This window comes from Talpa europaea (genome assembly GCF_964194135.1).
Source record: "Talpa europaea genome assembly, chromosome: 4".
Lineage (NCBI taxonomy): Eukaryota > Metazoa > Chordata > Mammalia > Eulipotyphla > Talpidae > Talpa > Talpa europaea.
In genome coordinates, this window is record NC_140070.1 from 46,121,183 (window position 1) to 46,139,307 (window position 18,125).

At 42.9% G+C, this 18,125-nt stretch overlaps 1 protein-coding gene across 1 annotated transcript in view; it reads right to left on the reverse strand.

Moving 5' to 3' along the window:
• The window catches only part of RYK (receptor like tyrosine kinase), a gene marked incomplete at both ends in the record, with an annotated part of 89,646 nt that extends 79,187 nt beyond the window's left edge, over positions 1 to 10,459 (reverse strand). Inside the window, one exon of the mRNA XM_084232434.1 lies at positions 10,231 to 10,459. Coding sequence (XP_084088560.1) covers positions 10,231 to 10,459 — 229 coding nt within the window. The remainder of the gene's footprint in view (positions 1 to 10,230) is intronic.
• Between the last annotated feature and the right edge of the window lie 7,666 nt (positions 10,460 to 18,125).

The following is an 18,125-nucleotide window of genomic DNA, read 5'->3' on the forward strand; positions in this document are numbered from 1 at the left end:
ATGGGCAAAAGTTAAGTAAATCACAAAAGACAAAAAACCCAAATCAAATTTCTTGATATAAAAACTGCAATGTATGAAATTAAAAATATACCAGGTTTCATTTCAGAACTAAAGAAATTAAAGTATCAAAGAAATCCTAATACAGAATAAGGAATTCTGTGTCCCAACTTTCCATTACTGGAAAAGGCTTTTGCCAGAATCTCTCCTGCATACTTCACATCCTTCAACTCTCAGTCTGCTGAGACTGCCCAGACATGAGGTGGCATTAGTGCTGGCAGTTGAGGAGAGACAGAATGAGATGGGTACAGTGATACAGATTTACTTATACAGGGTGTGGAGCTATGGCAGCCAAGATGGGGGACAGCTTCCTGGAGAAGGCGGTACAAAGGACAGAGACTTGAGAAAATTAGGCAACTTTAAAGAAAATAAACTATTAAAAGCTAATTTATCTTAACTCCACTCATAGCGTAAATTCAGTCCAATTTCCCTTTTGGATGATAACCTACCAGGCAATGGAAAATGAAAAAGAAAATTAGGACCCCAGTAAAGCACAGGATAGTGAAACCAGACAAAAATAAAAGTGTAATTCATTCATTATTCATTCACTGACCTTTTAGTGAAAATCTACTATGTGCAGTGTTGTTTAAGATGCTGGGTAGAACAATATAAAAGATCTTACTTAAACAGAATTAGCTTTCTTATGGGGGAGACAGAACAACAAAAAAAAGTACCATGTGTTTAAAATAAGACAAGATGAGAGCACTGAATGGAATTGAGATCAACCCCAAGAAGGCAAGGTTCTCTGGGGAAGTGGCATTTTTAACTTGAGACCTAGAAGCCTTCAGTCATGTAAAGATCTGAATAAAAGTCTGTCAGGCAGAGTGTGAGAAGCTTGGCATCAGGTGGCATGAAGGAGGGCGGGGATAAGAGAGAATACAGGTGGCAGGCAATAGTCTTCATATAAACATTAATTTATAAACCAGGAAAATCTGAAACAGCCCAAATTCTTGGTATTTATGAATAACAGTTAATTTCTGAAATGTGATAATGGTTATTAAAAAAGTATGCCTCTGGGTTTGCTACAAAATAATCCAAATGGGAGATGGAAGAGTAGACCAAGGGAGTAAACTGGAGGGTGGGACTGTACAGACAACACATAATTGGCTATGAGCCGATAACTGCTGTAGGGCACATGGAGACTCATTATACTATTCTGTCTTCTTTTAATGGCTTAAAATTTTCATAATAAATACAATTCAAAAAGCAAACATTTAAAATATAGGATGGGGTATTTTTAATAAAAATGCCTCTTCCAAAATGGGGATTTTTAAGGGTAATAGGACTAATCTGTATGATATTATGGTGGACACATTACACTACATATTTGTTAAAACCCACATAACTAGAACAGAGTGAACCTTAATGTCTTCATTTTTTTTTTTTTAAATACATGAAGGAGGTTAGGCAGCCCCAGGGTAAAAGACAGAGTGAGAAATGTCCCATTCCAGAATTAGCTTCTGTAGGACTCAGATGCATCAGGTAACCTTACATCAGGGGTTCCTGCAAGGCTTTCAAAATCTAAGAACCTATGCACAGTAGCAAAACTTAAAATGTATGGGGATCCCTGCCTTTCTCTAGGGAAAGGCCCTAAGGCTTTCACAAAAAAGGTTGAGAGCCAGTGACATTTCTCCTTGTCAGCAATAACCGAAAACCGAATTACTATTGTTTTTAAATGTAACCATAGTATCTCCCTGCCATCATCTGGCCTCCCTGTAAGGACATTACTATACAGCCATTACCACAAGCAAATAAATAATAAATATCACCAGAGAATTTTACAATTCTGAAAGCGATGACAGATACCAAAAATAAAATAAAATAAAAATAAAGGTGGCAGTTATGTCTGTGTTTCCTTTAAAATATTATCTTTTTACAATACCATATATAACCTAAAGTGCACCATTATTTTTGGTACCACTAAGAAAGAAAAAAAATAGTTAACTTGATGTCTCACCATTGATTGTAAGACAGTTTCAATTTTCAAACGTGAATAAATTGTACCTCTTACAATCAATGAAACATGGCATTTGAAAGGTTTATTAGCTGACCCCATTTCTAATCTCCTAAACAAGCTCAGGGTAGGTGTAGGAAACGATTTTGTTTAAGCCCCTTAGACAATTCTGGCTCAATACCAAGCAAACGTCTAACCTTTAGAGGAAGTACAGTAGAGAAAGCACATACTTTGGGGTCACAGAGCCCCACACATCCTTGCAATCTCCAGCAAATTCTATAATTTCCAAGAGGTTCAACTTTATCTAAAAAAAGGTCAATGCCGGGCCTCCCTGGTGGTGCAAGGGGTTAAACACAGCACTGTGAAGCTATCCACAGCCTCTGCATCACGAGTTCAATCCCCAGCCAGCCAGGGAGCTACCCACATGGCTCAGCAGACCTCTCCTGCCTAGCCTGCTGCTCCCTTCAGCAGTGTGTTTCAATCTTCCTGTTCTGTTCCCCACTCTGTCTCTGGTAAATCCTCTCATTCCCTGCAGCTCTGGCCTGTACCCCAGTTCTTGTATACATAAATAAATAAATCTTTAAAAAAAAAAAAGGTCAAGCCACCTACTTCTTCTGCATGATAAAATAAAAGAACACATGAAATACTTGGCAGATAGCAAGAGGAATGCTAACATACACATTTATATAAACATTTACTATGAACAAGACAGAACATACTTATCTTACAAACAAAAATGGAATCTATAAAATTACTTTTCAGAAATATTCTACCACTCAGCACTGTTACAGTTAAAAATTCACTTGATAAGTGTTAATTTTGTAATTCAACAATTCACATGCATTTGTCTTGACACGTAACATTTTTAAGAGGTTCTAAGCTGTTTAATAACCTTTTGATTAGAAAATATTGTACTTGATTTACATTAATAGGGATAACACACAGAAAAACATACTGTTAAGTGTGATGTAATTTAAGTGGCTAATGGTCTGTTTCACATCCAAGTTTTGGTTTTGTTAGTGTGCATAGTTGGCAATTTTTTTCAGAACCCTGGAATAACTACATCAAAACCCCAACAGCAATGCTGCGTAATGTCTCAATCCAGGCTACTCAAAAAAAAAAAAAAGTCCATGTTTCATTTATTTCTAAAGTGACCCTTAAAATCAAAACAGTATTTTAGGTAACACCTTCAGAACTAACTTGTCTACTCAGGATGTGTGACTCATGAGGGACAGGTTTAGCCATAATTGGATAGAGTTCTCCCACATGTGTAGCATAAAGAAGAAAAAAACTCAAAACCCACAATTGCACAATGTCTCAGCCTGGCTCTCCCAATGAAGAACACATGGATTCAAATGAATGTTGCGTCAATGCTACCAAGTCCACCCAAAACGCCCAGGGTTAAGAGTTTGCTGCAGGACGCTAACCCCTCTCTACCAGCACCCCAACTGACCCATCAGGGCAGTGGCAGGTTATACCAGACATCAGCAGAGAGAATACCTTCACCACGCACCCCCTGCTGAGCAGTTAGCCCGAGATTTAAGAGGAAAGAGAGGTGCTGGGAGGAGAGGAACACATGGCTCATCTCATTTTTCTTTCTCTAAACCACTTCCCAAAAGGAAAGAGTCCTTTGGTACAGCTGCCCAAATCTGAAATCCTGGATTCCTCTGTGGCTCCTCCCTTTTCTTTAACACTATAGTCTCCTCCACTAAGTCTACTCCCTGAAAATTGCTCATAAATCCATGCCCGCCCCTTCAACTGCCCTTCCCAATCCCTCTTACCACCACAAGACTGGCTCTGTCCTATTTCCCAGATGCAGCTTTTCAGCCTCCAAGCCACCCTTTTCACTTGGGTAAAAAATGATCTTTGCTGAGACTAATTAATACAAAGTAAAAATCAAAATCAACAAGCAACTATAAACCAGAGACACACTATTGGGGGGGTGGGGAGAGGAAGGATTAGGGTCAAAATAAGGGGGGGGGGGTGCAATTGTATGGGGAATATAACCAAAATGAAAATGCATACATTGTGCAAAGATGAAAAATGATGTCAGAATTAGATAAAATAAAATATTTTTTAAAATGATCTTTTCTGTAACTCAGTACTGACTATACATTCTCCTAAAGTCTTCAACGTCTTATTACTTATAGGTCAAAATTAAAATTCCTAATCAAATCTCAATCTACCTTCCAATTTTATTATATTCTGCCACTCCCTGGCCTTGCCATTTTTCCTCATCTCAATCACATTAGATTCTCCTACTCCCTGATTTCACAAACATCCATTTCCATACTTCTATGCTCTTCGCTCACAGTATTTTCTCAGCCTAGCACAAAGCCCTCCTCGTATCTGTCAACTCATCCTTCAAAATGAGGTTCAAATGTCTCATTTTAAGGAACACCTTGCCGAATCTCTCAACAATCCCTGCCATTCCCCCCACCTTCTTATAGAACTGACTTAGTTCTTAAAGTCAAAAGTAATCACTCCCGCTATAACTTACTTATATCAGCAATTTAAGTTGAATTTCAGTGTTATAGTCATAAAGTTTCCTCTCCCCTATGAAATTCTAAGCTCCTCAAGAAATGGAATTTAATAATTTTCAATCACTATTTTCTACAACATATGGTTGGTTGTTGGGCTTCTAAACTTTTACTAGACTGATTTGGGGAGCTATAATCTCCACTAGCATTGATCTGATCTTAAATAAGATGTGAACACTTAATTCTTCAGAAAGTATTTAAGAGAAGCAAATTATCCAAAGTGAATTTCTAACTAGTGGAAGGCAGAGTCTTGTTTCAGATACTTCCCAGATCCCTCCAGATTCCCTATTACCAACACTGCTGTCATGACCAATTCATACCAAATCTACCCATGAGCATTTTATTCCCAAGCCTCTGGCACTGCCTCAGTCATCTAACACTTTCACAAGCTCTAGCACTCCACAAATTTGATAATTACTATCAGAATTATCAATTAGATAGAGAATATGGAAGATGCCGGTAATAAGATCACAAACAAGCATATGTGTCAGTGGACTTGCAGATTTCACTCTTGGGTATTTTGGGTAATCACATCTCCTCCAGAGCTGACAAAGTGACACCATGGATTCTGGACTCAAGCAGGACCAAGTCAAGACCTGGCCTCTACACATTGCCCAGAGGATCCAGATCCCAGGGTTCCTCACTGGTAAAAAGGGGAGATATACACCTACATTGCAGACTGTTAAGGAGAAATAAATTAAAGCAAAAAGGTAGGCTTTGGGGACACAGGGAAGCCACACAGAGATTAAAAGCACCTGAGACTTCTGATGTCTCTGGACAGAAGAACTTCCATCAAAATTACATGCCCTACTACCAAAGAACTGCGCTAGTTACATACTACCGAAAGTCTGTTTCCTCATCTACAAAATGGAATAAAAGTAGGTACCTAACATAGAGATTATGTTTGAGTCTGATAGAGGCAAAAGACTGCTACACGTCTTTTTAACCTGTTATTACAAATATACTTTCACATGTCACCAGTTCTTCGGTATTCAAAGCACCCTAACTGCCATTTATATATTGTGGAATGACCACTAGCCTTTCTCCCAGCTTCCTCCCAAACTCCTCTAAAATGACAGTGATGAAATCACAAAGATATTTAACTATCTATACAAAGACAAACTGAAAAGGAAAGAAGACAACAACGTATCATTTTTATAAGATGGAAAGCAGTTGGAGGAGTGGCAAGGCTCCTCAGGACCCCAGAGGGGCTCAGCTCCGGCAGCATCAAGAGCCACCAAACACCAGCCTAAGGTAAGTTAGCCTGAAAAAGCATCTCAAGGGGGTATTCAAAGAATCTGAACCTCCAACTCAAACAGAAGATCCAAAGCTTCTTCTGAAGAAAATGAACTTCTGAAACAGAACTGTAAAGAGAAGTCAAAAAGTCTACAGCCTGAATGGCAGCAACCTCCTTCCCTTCCCAACCAGATCACCCAAACCTAGGCAGCAGCTGGTATGTCACTAAGCACACTAGAAGCAGGAGATCAGAGGTGTCTTCTTTGCAGACACTAACTAATCCTGAAGATGTAAGGGTTCTGCATGTAGGGCAGTTTCCAATGAAGAGTCCACCAGCACTCCAAGGGAAGTCAGCAGAACACCAGCACACAACACATGGTTTCTCTTCCCCAATCAACCTTACAGCATCTCACTCTTAATTACAGACAGTCAAGGACCACTATATATTTGGGGTTTTTTTAATTAATTAATTTATTTATTTATTTATACAAGAACCAGGGTACAGACCAGATGCGTGAGAGGGTGAGAGGATTCACCAGAGACAGAGCAGGGAACAGAACAGGCAGACTGACGAAATACACTGCTGAGGGGAGCAGCAGGTGAGATAGGCGAGGTTTGCTGCACCATGTGGGACCCTCGCTGGCCAGCCGGGATCAAACTGGCGCTGCAGAGGCTACAGATAGCTTCAAAACGCTGCGCTCAACCACCTGCACCACCAGGGGAGGCCCCCACCATATATTTGTGGTCTAAACAAACATGCAAAGAACACTGAAATGAACGGGCAAACTGAAGGAACAAAATATCAAAAATATATTAAGCTTACAGAAAAAATTAAGAACACACCTCAAAAACAAGTGAAGATAACACAATCGTAGAATAAGATGCAATGGAGTAGAGGGAAAAAAAGAGCTTCTACAATTTAAAAATATCATTGATAAAATCTTAAAAAGTTTGGAAGGCAAAATCGAGAAATTCTCCCCCTCTCTGCCTCCGAATACGAAGATATAAATAGAAGCAACCAAAATTAAGAAAATGTGATGATCAATTCCAGAAGATTCAATAACCAAATCAACAGACATCTCTAAAAGAGAAAACAAAAAAAAATAAAGGGCAGGAAATTATCAGAAGCAGCACTTCTGAAAATTGACGGCTGAGTCCCTAGATTGAAAGGGTCAACTATGGTAAGACAGGCAACAAGTGGAAGGAAAAACCCATATTAAAGATCATAAAATTTCAGAATCCCAGAAAAAAAAAGGCTGTGAACTTCAGGAAAAAGAAAAGAGAAAAGAAAGGCAAGGAAAGGAAGGGGAAAAAGAATCAGGATATTTTTGAATGTTTATCAAAAACCCTTAAATTCAGAAGAGTGCAAAAATGCCATCAAAGTTATAGTGGAAAAATAGTTTCAACCTAATACTTTAAATTCAGCCAGATAATCTATAAAGCATAAGGATAGGACAGATACCTTCAGAAATGCAAGGCCTAAAATAATTTACCTCCCATGCATTCCTCCTTCTTAGGAAGCTACTAAGAATAGACTTTAGCAAAATGAAGCAAACCCAAACAAAGGAAGGCTGTAGATTCAGAGACTGTTAGACAGTCTCTAACACAGGTGAAAAGAGAACAGAAGCCCCAGGAAAAACAGTTCTATTTATCCAAATGAGAGCAAGAGGATGCAATGCTATGGCACAGGGAGTGTCTCAGAGCAATTCAAGTGGAAAGGATAGATGATTTGATGTGTTACCTGGGAAAAACTGCCAAAAGGCATTTAACATATTTCCTGGAATATCTGAGGGAGCAAAGCAATAACTACATTAAAAAAAAAAAAAACTAATCTAAAAGTTTAAAAGGCAATTATTTGCTCCAGGAAAGACAAAAACAGAAAGGAAAAGAAACAAAATTATAAGTACCTATTTAACTCATTAGTGATCAGTAAACATGTACACAATAGTCTAAATATTGACTGCTGTTTTTACCAAGAATTGTAAAAACAGGGGTGTGGAGGGCAGAAAAGAGGAGAAGAGCTCAGTTGTGATACTAGAAAGTAAAATGCTTAATCTGTGTTGATTTAGAAACATTAAAGTTGAAACAGGGGACAAAAATAAACAGAACTATTGTAGTCTGAAATAGTAACTTCCGCTGGAAAGTAAGGCCTGGTACATAGAAAGGCCAAATGCAGGACACTGCTGTTTTTCAATTTAAGCCATTTAGCACTAATGGACTTTTTAAAAACCATGTGCAAATATTAATGGGATTAAAACAACAGCTTATTTTCATATCAAGGGTAATTTATAAAGGTATTAATATTGATTTCATTTAACCATGGTAAGTTTCCCAAGTCAGCTCTCAGAAAGCATGTAATCCATAATAGTTCAAAAATATGGTAGAAAAGTATTATTTAAAATAGTCCCAAACACTGTAAGAGTTTCTGTGGAAAACTGCAGACTGAGAACTCAAGCATACCTATATACAGCTCAACCCCACTGCTTGTTCTTTCCCACACAGGAGCAGTCAAGGAATCCTTTCATGGTAGAACACAGGAGGGAGATGAGAAGGGATAGAACGAGAGGACCTGGAACTGAAGGATGGAGAGTAGAGAGACCCACTGGATATGGTCAACTGGATATGCAGTAGAAAAACTACTGCTCAAGTTTCCTCTTGCTTTAAAGATAAATGAGGCTGATCAGCAAGCCCATACAACTTCCTCTCCTGCCAACAGTGCATTCCCAGGCAGAAAGTGGGTGTGCATCATACAGGTAATAAACACATTATTTCAAGTATTCACTATCACTGATTTCTTTTCCACTATACAATAATCAAACTTCAATGTGAAAAAGAGCTTCATTTCATTCAATAAAAAAACCTTACCTTCAGCCTACATCAGCACTGTTTGATTTAAAAAGAAAAAGATAATTGTGCCACCTTGAGCAAATTATTCAAAGCCTCATCTTTCCTATCAAAGGAAATGATGATACCTGCCTCATTGGGTTACAAGAATATTCAAGGAAACAATGTGTATGAGAGATGTTGGGGCAGGTAAATGACAGGTACTCAATGTCAGCCTGACTGTCCTCGCCTACCTTGCCCCCGCAACCCCCTGACTGGTTTCTTATATGTAAACAAAGTTGTGTTACATACTCTTAACCAAAAAACTTTTGTAAAATCATGTATAATATATTGATCGTTTTTGAAAAATCAATGCTGTAATTCAACTTAGTCATTTTTCCTAAGCTTTATAAAGTCTTATATTCCAATTTCTAACCCAATTAACCCAGTTTAAACTCAATTAATTCAGCTAGACCGAAAAAAAGGATTAGGAATGGCAGAACATTACAAAAAGACAGCATTCATATCTGTAACAGTGTTTAACAGTCTGCTGAAAAGCAATTCCATTTCAACACTGAGTGTAGCGCCACAGATTTCAACAACAAAGTCTTACACTTGAAAATAACAAAATAAAACTGACAGATAATGGATGATGAAGAGAGTAATTGTGTTCCCCCTCAGAAACTCAATGCACAACAAACCTGATAGGAAATAAAGGGATTGCTACAACACAAAAAAGAAAGAGAATGTCTAGATTCTCTGCAACGACCAAAGTCGTCTTATTTGGGGCCGTTTCTATCAAGCCTTCTTCAGTGGGGGTCACTTCCAGAATCGACAAAGTCCGACCACAAGAACACCACTGTTTTTCAAATTCATTCCCCAAACAACAAAGCTAACTAAACAGAGAACCACCAACTGCCCCAAAGTCAAGGTCTCCTTTTCCTCCCAGCTATTCAAGGCAGGAGATGGCCCAGAAATACAGGATCGGTCCAAACGACGACACACCCAAGACGAGAACCAAAAAGATAAGAGAAGAAGCCAAAAGGTCTGCTCCCCGAGACCCATTCACTATTTAAAATTATATTATCGCTAGCAAAATTCGGAGACGGCCACGCATCAACTTTCTCTCATGACCATTTTAGTGCTGCCTCCACTGGGGCATCTACACCCTAGCCAAGGGTTTGTTTGCAAATTTAGTCTAAAAAACGTGAATTTCGAGGTCTCCAAATCCAGGCCCTCGAGAGACACGCACAGGAAGCGCCCGGAGAAACTTGGTGCGGCGAGGAAGAAAAGTTGCAGGGCGCCTGACTGCAGGTAACAGAGCAGAGCCCCGGCGGCGGCAAGGCTGGCAGGGTGGGAGGGGGTCTCGCGGCCCGCGACGGAACCCCTCCGCGGGGCACCGCGAGCGAGGGGGAAGGCCGTGCGGGGACACACCTCCCGGCCAGCACGGCAGCAGGGGCCGGGCCCGCGGCCACCCCGCGCCCGCGACGGGACGGGGAGCGCCGGGGAGCGGGAGGGGACCCGCCGGCGGACCAGGGCGCGCGGACTGGGCCGCCGAAGGCCGGAAGCAGCCGGCGCCCGGCCCGACCTGCCCGGCCCGGCGCGGGCGGCCCCACTTACCGATGAGCCGGCGCACCTCGTCCTCGCTCAGGTAGAGGCTCACGCTGGGCCCCGCGGCCGCGGGCTGCAGCGCCGGGGGCCGCAGGGCGGGCGAGGCGGCGGCGCCGGGCAGCGGCAGCAGCGGTAGCAGCGCGAGGAGGAACAGCAGCGGCGGCGGCGGGGCTCTCAGGCCGCGGGTCCCCGGGAGGCGGCCCCGGCCCGGCGGCCCCGACCGCGCCGTCCCGCGCATGGCCACCGCCGCCGCCGCCGAGGAGGAGCGCTGGCCGCCCGCCGCGCGGCCGCCGCCCACCCCCGGCCCCGAGCCCATCACAGCCCCGAGCCGGGGGCGGCCGCCCAGCTCATGGCGCCGCTGGCCCGTGGCAGCCCGCAGCCGCTTCAGACCGCCGGAGCGCGCCGCCGCCGCCGCCTCCTCGGCGGCATAGTCCACTACGGGGGGCTGGTCGCGGGCGCGCGCCCGCGCGCGTCGCCGCCGTCCCGAGAGCGCGCACGCACGCGCTGCCCGCCGGGTGCGGGCTGGGGCTGGGCTGCGGGCGCTGGGGTTTTGCAACCCCTGCGCTGGCCAGGGGTTCCCTAGGCGCTTTCGAAAGCAGCCAGTCTCCCTCCACTCCGCGTTGACACCGGCCTGGGGTTTGCTGTCTATTGTCTGCAGGGCCCCTCTGCGCCCAGACGCAGGATCCAGGCAGGCAGGCCCTGGCCGCGCCCGCTGCGCAGTGAACTCTGCAGATCGGGGAAATGTCTGGATGCTGCTGCGGCTCTGGTTGCTTTTTTTGTTTAGTGAGAAATTGGAGAAAAATAGAAATCACCTCTTAGCCCACCCTCAGAGGTCAACATTAAGTTAGCATTTGCGTCTGTTCTCTAAGATACATAGAGTAAATGTATTTGTTCTCCAATATGGTCTTGTTTAGCAAACTTTAGTAACTTTGTTCTCAGTCGTTATTCATCTATTTTTAATAACGGTTTCTTAGTTTCTGTAATCAGCCCGCAGCAGGGGTTAACAACCCCTGAGGTCCCTGCCAGACTTTGACAGGCATTCCCCCCTCCAGCCCAGTAAACTTGATATTGTGTTCAGAAGTGTGCCTGATCTCAGTGTGTGCTCGGACAGTGTGTGCTGTGTTAATGCTTGAGCACACAGAGAGAAGTGTGTATACATCGCATCATTTACTCCAGGGTGTCCCTGTCCCCGATGAGGTTAAAAATCACGGACACCAAGTCTTTCTTAAAGACAGGCTCTAGAGGTGCGCGCACCACTTGGGCTCTGAAGCATTTACAGGAGCTAACAATCCACCGTCGCGGGCAAACTGTGTGCTGGTGCCCCATGGCTCCTCTAGGCTCCCGATCACCACGCCCTTGTGAACGAGTCCTGGCCCTGACCCCACGCTCCTGCCGGGCCAGAGACCCGCGAGCAGCTGCTCCCCAACCAGGCCTAACTTCAGTGCGCAGTTGCTCCACCCGCCGTGAGGCCCTGGGAGCTGGCTATTTTTATCCTCTGGGGAGTGTAGGGGAAGGGAGCTTGAGGAAGCAGGAAATCCTGGGACTTGATTTTTCTCCTTCTCTAGGGCACAGGATGAATTTCATTTAGATATAACCAGCCCCCGCCACCCCTCTACCCCCAAAGAATAATCTGCCCTATAGGAGAAGGCTGGGCAGAGGGTCAGGGCTCTGTCCTGAAGGACTTGGGGCTGAGAAAATGCTGTGTTAACAGGGCTCTCAATTGTGATGGGAGGCAGTTTTTACCGGATGACATGTTGCCTGCATTTTAAAAAATGCCTGGTTCCCAGTCTTAAAGTCCTCAAGTGAGGAAACTTCTGTTTCTAGGGGCTCTCCTCTTGTCAGTGACTTCTTGTGGCAGCCTCTGATATGAATGGAGCCCAGAGCTGTCTGTCAGGCCTGGCAAGGTTCTAATACTCATCAATGGTGTGACTTCAGGAAAATTACTTAAGCTGTCCAAGTCTCTGTGTCCTCATTCATAAAATAGGGGTGATAATGCTAGTCTTAGAGGACTTTAACAGGATTTAATTGGAGCTGATGTGAGTAAAATACTGAGGCAGTCACTAGACTGGGTGTCATACTCCTTGTTATGTTATTGTAATTAATTCCTTTCCTCTAAGGTCCATTCCTGTGAATGTTTCATCATCACTTACCTTCAAACAGTTCATACAAGAGATTCTCGGGCCTCCCTGGTGGCGCAGCGGTTGAGCGCTGGGTTGCGAAGCTTCCTGCAGCCTCTGCAGCGCCGGTTCGATCCCCGGCTGCTCCCCGGCCGCCGGAGGAGGGTCCCACATGGCGCGCAGACCTCTCCTGCCGCCCGCTGCTCCCCTCAGCAGTGTACTTCGGTCCTTCTGCCTGCTCTGCTCCCTGCTCTGGCTCTGGTGAATTCTCTCACCCTCCCGTGCTTCTGACTGTACCCAGTGCTTGTATGTATGCATGTATCAATCAATCAATAAATCTTTAAAAAAAAAAAAAAAAGAGATTCTCAAGGACTTCACTCAAAAGCATGATGCCTGCTCCAGCGCAAGAGCTCAAAACAGTTGTGCCAGGCACCATGCTTAGCCCTGGGACCTAGGTGCTTCCCTGAGCATGTCTGATAAACAAATATTTATTGCCTGTTTCCATCAGTGCTATGAAGCAAAAATGTATTGTTGTCAAACTGTGGTTTCCAGTCTAGCAGTATGATTATCACCTGGGTACACATAGAAAAGCAATCCCTGCCTCACTGGTGCCTAGGGGTTAAGTCTCAGCGCTATCACTACTTGGCCTGAGTTCCATCCCTTGCCAGGGAGCTAATCCACATATGACGCAGCAGACCTCTCCTGTCTCACTGGCTGTTCCCCTTAGCAGTTTATTTCAGTAAATCTGCCTGTTCTGCTACCCACTCTGTCTCTGGTGAATCCTCTCACCCCCTGCCCCCCACACCTCTGGCCTACATCTTAGTTCTACTATGCAAAAATAAATAAAATTTTAAAAAAGAAAAAGAAAAGTAAATTCCTAAGGCCCCACCCCCAGACTAACAGAAGTAGCAACTTCAGGGGGTAGCAAAACATAAAGAAGTAGTATGTACAATTTGTTATTTATTCTAGGGAATTCCTGTCTCCCAAAGAGGTGATGTTGGCCACTCTTTCAAGAAAATCTCAGCTCAACTCTCTCTCCTTTGGACTATTGCAGTTACCTCCTCACTGACTGGTGTCTGTTCTCTAACCAGTCCAGAGCCATCCTCTTAACTATCCGCCTGATCCTTCATTCCCTGATTCTTGGACTGCCAGAGACTTACCAATTGATCTAGAATAAAAGACAAAGTCCTTTCAAAATTGAAGGCAGTTCTCACTCTCCACCTTCCTTCCTATAGACCTTATCTCCTACTCTCCCCATACTCATTTAGCTCCAGCCACAGTGGCTTCCTTGCTATGCTTCCAAAGCATCACATGCAATCCTACCTTAGGGCCTCTGCACTGCTGTTACATGTATCTAGAATGCTTTTGCTTCTGACATCCATGTGGTTTACCAGTCACCTCCTTCAAATCTAATTAACTTCTGTATTAGATTAAAATTGTGAGCTCCCAACACATCAACTCCCCAGAGAAGAAATTGGTTCCCATCCTCGATCTCCTGTCTCTGCAAGGTACTTGTTTCACTCAAAGGTTTTCTCACAATCCCCCAATTATCCCTAGAGAGGGAGTTCCCTCTCCGTCCCCTAACAAGGTGTGGGTGTCAACTTTTGAAATTTCCTAGTGCAAAATTTCTGGGAAGCTGTCTTCTCAGCCTCCTGAGGTTTCTTTACCTGAGGAAAATAAGGTCCCAGTCACCCCACACCCCATGCATCCCTCCCACACCCACCCCCATCCTCCATCCTTCTTGGTTTTCCTTGTCACAGTCATTGACCTTATTCTGCAACTCTAGACAACAAATTTCAGAAGACCCAGAAAATACCATCATGAAGATTTGTTTCACTACTGAAAAAGACCAGTGCAGCGAGGGGGTGTGGAGTGTCAAGGCATCTGGCATTGGGAATGCTGTTCTGTGGACTATAGATCAGTTTACTTTGGAAGCTTCCTCCACAATTGACATATTAGTCCTTTATATTGTGAAAGAGTGAAGAGGCAAGGAAGCACATGGAGTGAAATGTGAGCATTCCCCTGACATAAACCATCATCTCCCCCCACCTCCCAGCTTGGTGTATGATCTTATAGCCCCGTTTCTAGACATTTACCTAAATATAAGTGGATTGGAGATTCTCTCTCTCTCTCTCTCTCTCTCTCTCTCTCTCTCTCTATATATATATATATATATATATATATGTATATGGATTCAGTTTCACAAAAATAGAAACAAACATACAAAGAGTAACAGTGATGCAACTTGCTTTTTTCACTCATCAAAACAAGTTGAGGTTTTTTTTTTGGATGTTTGCATACAGAACAAACAGAGGCGTCTCTATGGTGTTCCTTTCATTGGGATGGACCATGATAGATTTCACAGTTCTGGTGCCTGACCACACATGCTTGCATATACATCTCTGTGCACATCTGTAGATATTTAGGATAGAGTCTCAGAAGTGGTGTTGCTGACTCAAAGGAGTTGCCTTTACATGTGGTAGATTCTACTGACTTGCTCTTCAAGACACTCCACAAACACTTCCACCAGTGGTATAAATGAAAGAGACAGGTAACAACATATCAGTGTTTTTATTTTGCTTTTGACTGTGTGGGTAAAGAAAAATAACTCATTGTTGTTGACTCTGCACTTCCCTTATTACCACTGAGGTTGAACATCCTCTTAGATGTATTTGTCCACCATTCTCTACTTTGTGAAGTATCTGTCCACATCTTTTACCTGTTTTTTCTACTGGGTAGTTTGTCTTCTTAATGACTCGCAGGTATTTTTATTGTGGTTATTTAACTTTGGTTATGATGTTCCTTGCTTAAAGTTTGGATTTTTATTTTAGATGGATCTATTTAATCTTTTTTTAAGTAACTTCTGCATTTTTGTGCCTTCTTAAGAGGAACTCCACAATTAATATTTTTTGTATTTTTAATGTTTTTGTACTTAAAAAGTTTAACTCCTTAATCCTTTTGGAATTTATGTTTATATATGGCATATGACACAATTTTATTTTTTCCATATGGGGAGCCATTTGTCCCAAATGCCATTTATTGTATTTATTGTATATTTCACTCTTTGCCATTGTGATCAACGGTATTATTCTGGATTCTCTAGGGAAACAGAGTCAATAGGAGATATATATATATATATATATATATATATATATATATATATATATATGAAAGAAAGAGAGAGAAGGGAAATTTATTGTAGGAATTGACTCAGATGATTTTATTTATTTTTTTAAAGACCTATTTTATTTTTATGCATACAAGAGCTGAGGCACAGGCCAGAGGTGCGGCGGGTGGGGGCGGAGTGAGAGGATTCACCAGAGACAGAGCAGGGAACCGAACAGGCAGACCAACTGAAATACACTGCTGAGGGGAGCAGTAGGTGAGTCAGAAGAGGTCTGCTACGCCATGTGGGTTGCTCCCTGGCCGGGGATGGAACTCATATTGCAGTGGCTGGGGTTAGCTTCATAGGTTGATTTTTAACCCCTTGAGCCACCAGGGAGGCCTGACTCAAATGAGTTGAGAGGCCATGGAGTCCTAAGATCTGTCATCTACAATTCCAGAGAACAGGAAAACCAGCCATGTACTTTAGTCTGAATTCACGGACCCAGAAGAGGAGGGGATTAAGGTATGAGTCCGAGTCTAAGAGGAGTATAGGGAGAGATGGATGTCTCAGCTCAAGCAGAAAGAGGGAATCTGAGCTTCCTCCACCTTTTTGTTTTGTTCAAGCCCTAGCAGATTAGATGATGCCCACCCACACTGGTGAAGGGAGGTGGATCTTCTCTACTCTAGAATTCAAATGCTAATCTCGTCCAGAGACACGCTCACAGACACGTCCAGAAATAATATTTGGGCAGCTATGCAGGCATTCCTTAAGTCAGTCAAGTTGACATTTAAATTAATCATCACAAGCCTATCCCTTTTCTCCTTGGCTCTCATCTGCACCAACTTCAACCATACCTAATCTCAAAATTAAAAGAATAATAAGGTAGTAAGTCTTACCAGCATGACGTGACCATCCTGCATACAACCAAAAACCTACTAATCCCTTTACCAGAAGAGGAAGTAAAATCCTCAAGTGATGTGTACTCTTCTCCTGATATCCTTTAACTTAAAGTTTATGATGTAAAATTAACAATACTTAAAGCAACACCTCTTAAGTTACATAAGGGAATAAAAGTGGAAAGAACAGAAAGATATTTGCTATATATACTGTAATTATAAAAAAATAAGTTCTTATTCATAACAAAGTATTTGGGACAAATGGCTCCCATATGGAAAAAACAAATGTATTCATAACAAAATTCATGACAGTTAGAGTTCCTGGGTCTGTAACTGGTCACATGATTATAGGTGGTGTTTATAACTACCTTCTTCTTCTACCCATTCTGTACCCATTCTGTATTCCCTTTGCCTTTAGCAAGCACCTCAGCTTAATGTGGTTCCTTTATAGTGGGGAGAGCCAGGGGCACAAACCTTCACTGCTAGAGGATCCTGCCTAGACTGGGTTGTCATTTTTCAACACTGGCCTTAACTACAGGGCTGATAAACAAAGAGACATCCTAAGGAATCACCTGTGTCAGAACACTCTTCCTTGCCTGTCTTCTAAAAAGCTTTTGAAAAAGTAAGTTAAAGCTCTGACTGCCACTCCAACACATTATCTGTCTTTTCTCTCTGACTGTTATAGGATCTTTTTATGGTGTTTTGCAGTTTCACTGGAATATATTTAAGTGTGGATATCTTTCCATTTAATTTGCTTGAAATTTATTGAGACTCCTGAATCAGGTGTAAGGAAGTCTAAGAAATAATCAGCTCCATTTCCTTTATTATTCATAGATATTCAATTTTTTCTAAAACATTTGCAAATAATTTGGAGACATCATATCCCTTTACCCCTAAATACTTCACTGTATATTTCCTAAGAATAAGGACATTCTTCTTGAGGTCATGACTACCTTTTAGGGTACTGGTTTTCCTCAGATATTTCCTGACTTTTGATTGCCTTCTCCTGCTTCGGTTTATGAACCCATGTTGGTCTTTGAGGTGCAGATTCTGGAACCTCTGATGAGTGTGGAGAGCCTTTGCTTGTGTGTGTTTTGCCATGAGGTCTCCTTATCTGTCCTGGAACTTCCTTGCTGCTTGGGCATCCCTCTGCCTCTCTGGCCCCAGTGCTTAACCACTGGGAACAAAACCGCTGCTAGCAAGAGGATTGCAAGATGATTCCACCAGTTGGGTTACTTGGCAAAGCCCCTGTGCTTCCTTGGAGCAATCTTCTCCTGCTTGCAAAATGAGGTGGATAGACTTGATGTTTATATTCCATCCTGTGATTGAATCCAATTTTTATTTGAGCACATGGGAAGAGGCCAGGACTCCAACCCCATGACTTCCCTTCCCTCACCCCTCCCCCAGCTCTGTGATCCGAGGCCAGTTATAGGCCCTTCATTATAAACAGAGTTAGTAACTCTGACTTTGCTGCAGAACTTAGGAAAGAACATGAAATTGTGCACCCAATCCATTGCCTGGTCCATAGGAAACACAGCTATGAATTACTGCCATGTGATGATACCACACAGAGGAAACCCCCCTTTGCTTTCCATCAGATTCACACATACGCACAGTCCCATGAAAAAATCCCCTTATTTATTCACAATCTGCAAGATCAAATTTCATCCAACCTAGAACTCCCAGTGCCATCTGGGGTGTCCCCATCCGCTCTCAGTTCTTTGTTCCATATACAACACAACCCCTTTCCTCCATTTGTGGGATCATGTGGGGCAGTGGTTATGC